This window comes from Vanacampus margaritifer, chromosome 1 (genome assembly GCF_051991255.1).
Source record: "Vanacampus margaritifer isolate UIUO_Vmar chromosome 1, RoL_Vmar_1.0, whole genome shotgun sequence".
Taxonomy (NCBI): domain Eukaryota; kingdom Metazoa; phylum Chordata; class Actinopteri; order Syngnathiformes; family Syngnathidae; genus Vanacampus; species Vanacampus margaritifer.
This window is the reverse complement of record NC_135432.1, coordinates 16,575,495-16,577,239: the sequence shown is the minus strand read 5'-3', so window position 1 is coordinate 16,577,239 and position 1,745 is coordinate 16,575,495. Positions and strand designations below refer to the sequence as shown.

The 1,745-nt window shown below is 34.1% G+C and overlaps 1 protein-coding gene across 1 annotated transcript in view; it reads left to right on the top strand.

Annotated features, from left to right (window-relative positions):
* The window catches only part of LOC144058900 (uncharacterized), a 3,322-nt gene extending 1,806 nt beyond the window's left edge, over positions 1-1,516 (top strand). The window contains exon 2 of the mRNA XM_077577542.1: positions 1-1,516. This exon is cut by the window's left edge and continues 940 nt beyond it. Within this exon, the coding sequence (XP_077433668.1) occupies positions 1-247 (247 nt within the window). The 3' untranslated portion in view covers positions 248-1,516.
* Positions 1,517-1,745: the final 229 nt, after the last annotated feature.

Genomic DNA, 1,745 nt, shown 5'->3' with positions numbered 1-1,745 from the left:
TTGTGGTCAAAAGTTTGCTCGCAAGGGGTACTTAAGCCAACACACAAGGACACACACCGCAGAGAAGCCTTTTGCTTGCTCGGTTTGTGGTCAAAGTTTCTCTGACAGGCGAAAATTAAAAAGGCACACAATAACCCACACTGGAGAGAAGCCTTTTGCCTGCTCAGTTTGTGGTAAAAAGTTTGCTAGCAAGGGAAACTTAAGCCAACACACAAGAACCCACACTCATTCATCAATCAGAAGTTAAAAGTAGCAAAAAGTGCAACAGATTTTTTTCACACCAGGTCAACTGAGGGATTAACTGAGGGAGATAGACAACACGGGGGGAAAAATGTCCTCAACCTTGTCAATGGTAATTTACAAATATCATTATTTGTATGATTATAATTAACATCATCCTCATCATGTAAACAAAGATGTCAGATTTACAGTACTAACAAATGTATTTGAGCTGGACTTAGCAGCTACACGAATAGTGGAATGTGTGAATGAATAGAACTCAGTGAATATTGTAACTTTACTATTAACTCATTCACTGCCATTGACGGCTATAGACGTCAAAAATTCATTTCAACTATTTTTTGTTTTCTACTTTTGGTAACAAGATACGTAAACCTAGAACATTTTTTACTGTACATTTAGAACAGATATAAAAATTTGTGATTAATTGTGAGTTAACTAGTGAAGTCATGTGATTAATTACAATAAACAAATTTAATTGCCTGATGCCCCTAATAAAAAAAGAAGAAAAGATTATTAAAAATTAGGGGTGTCGGACGATTAATTTTTTAAAATTGTAATTAATCACATAACTTCAATAGTTATGTGTACTGTATGTTATGTGTATGTGTTCAATAGTTTCCTGACAAAAAAAAAAAATATATATATATATATATATATAAACAAAGTCTACTTAGAAAATTGGTTTATTTACAAATGTACAGATTATACTTAAGGTAGGATAAGTATAATAATCATTTAAAAGACAGTTCAGTCATTTATTTTTGAAGAATAAAGTTATTTGCTGTTATCCCACTTTAATCCTGTGGGTGGCAGCAATGTGCATTACAGTGGTTGATAATACAATTTTAAAAAAAAACTAAGAAACAATGCCACGTGAAAATTAGTTAACCCACGGAAACCCATGTATAATTGTACCAAAACCAACCAGCACACGCTCATGCGCCTCTTTTTCTAATCAGTTAATTACTTGCATTATTTAAAATGAAAATAATAACATAGTGATTAATCTGCGTTAATACATGATTCATGCGATAATGTTTTGTGATGAATTAAGTAGTTAACGCTTTAACTTTGACAGCACTACTTTTAACTGTATTGATTTCACTTTATAGATGCTATCGTACGTGAAAGCGTTACCTGCTGAGCCCACTTGAATTAAGTTGCTAACCAAAATCATTGACGCATGAATTTGGTCTTTCCGACTGATGAAGGGAGGAGACTTATGAAATGTTGTAAATATGTTTCCTGAACTCTGTTAAAGACACTGCTACTATCCGACTTTCTTTGCTGATTGGCTGCTATACAATAAAGCATGTGGCGGCCATTTTGTCTAAATCATAAACGTCCAAATATGAGCCCTTGCCATGTAAAAAAAAAAAAACTACACTGGTTTTGCGTGATACCTGAAACAAATACATAAACAGTCCCAGCAACCACTGTCACGTCAGGATGAAACCATGGGAGCATCTGAAGTAGAAGAGGAAGTCAGAGCTGACTAACGC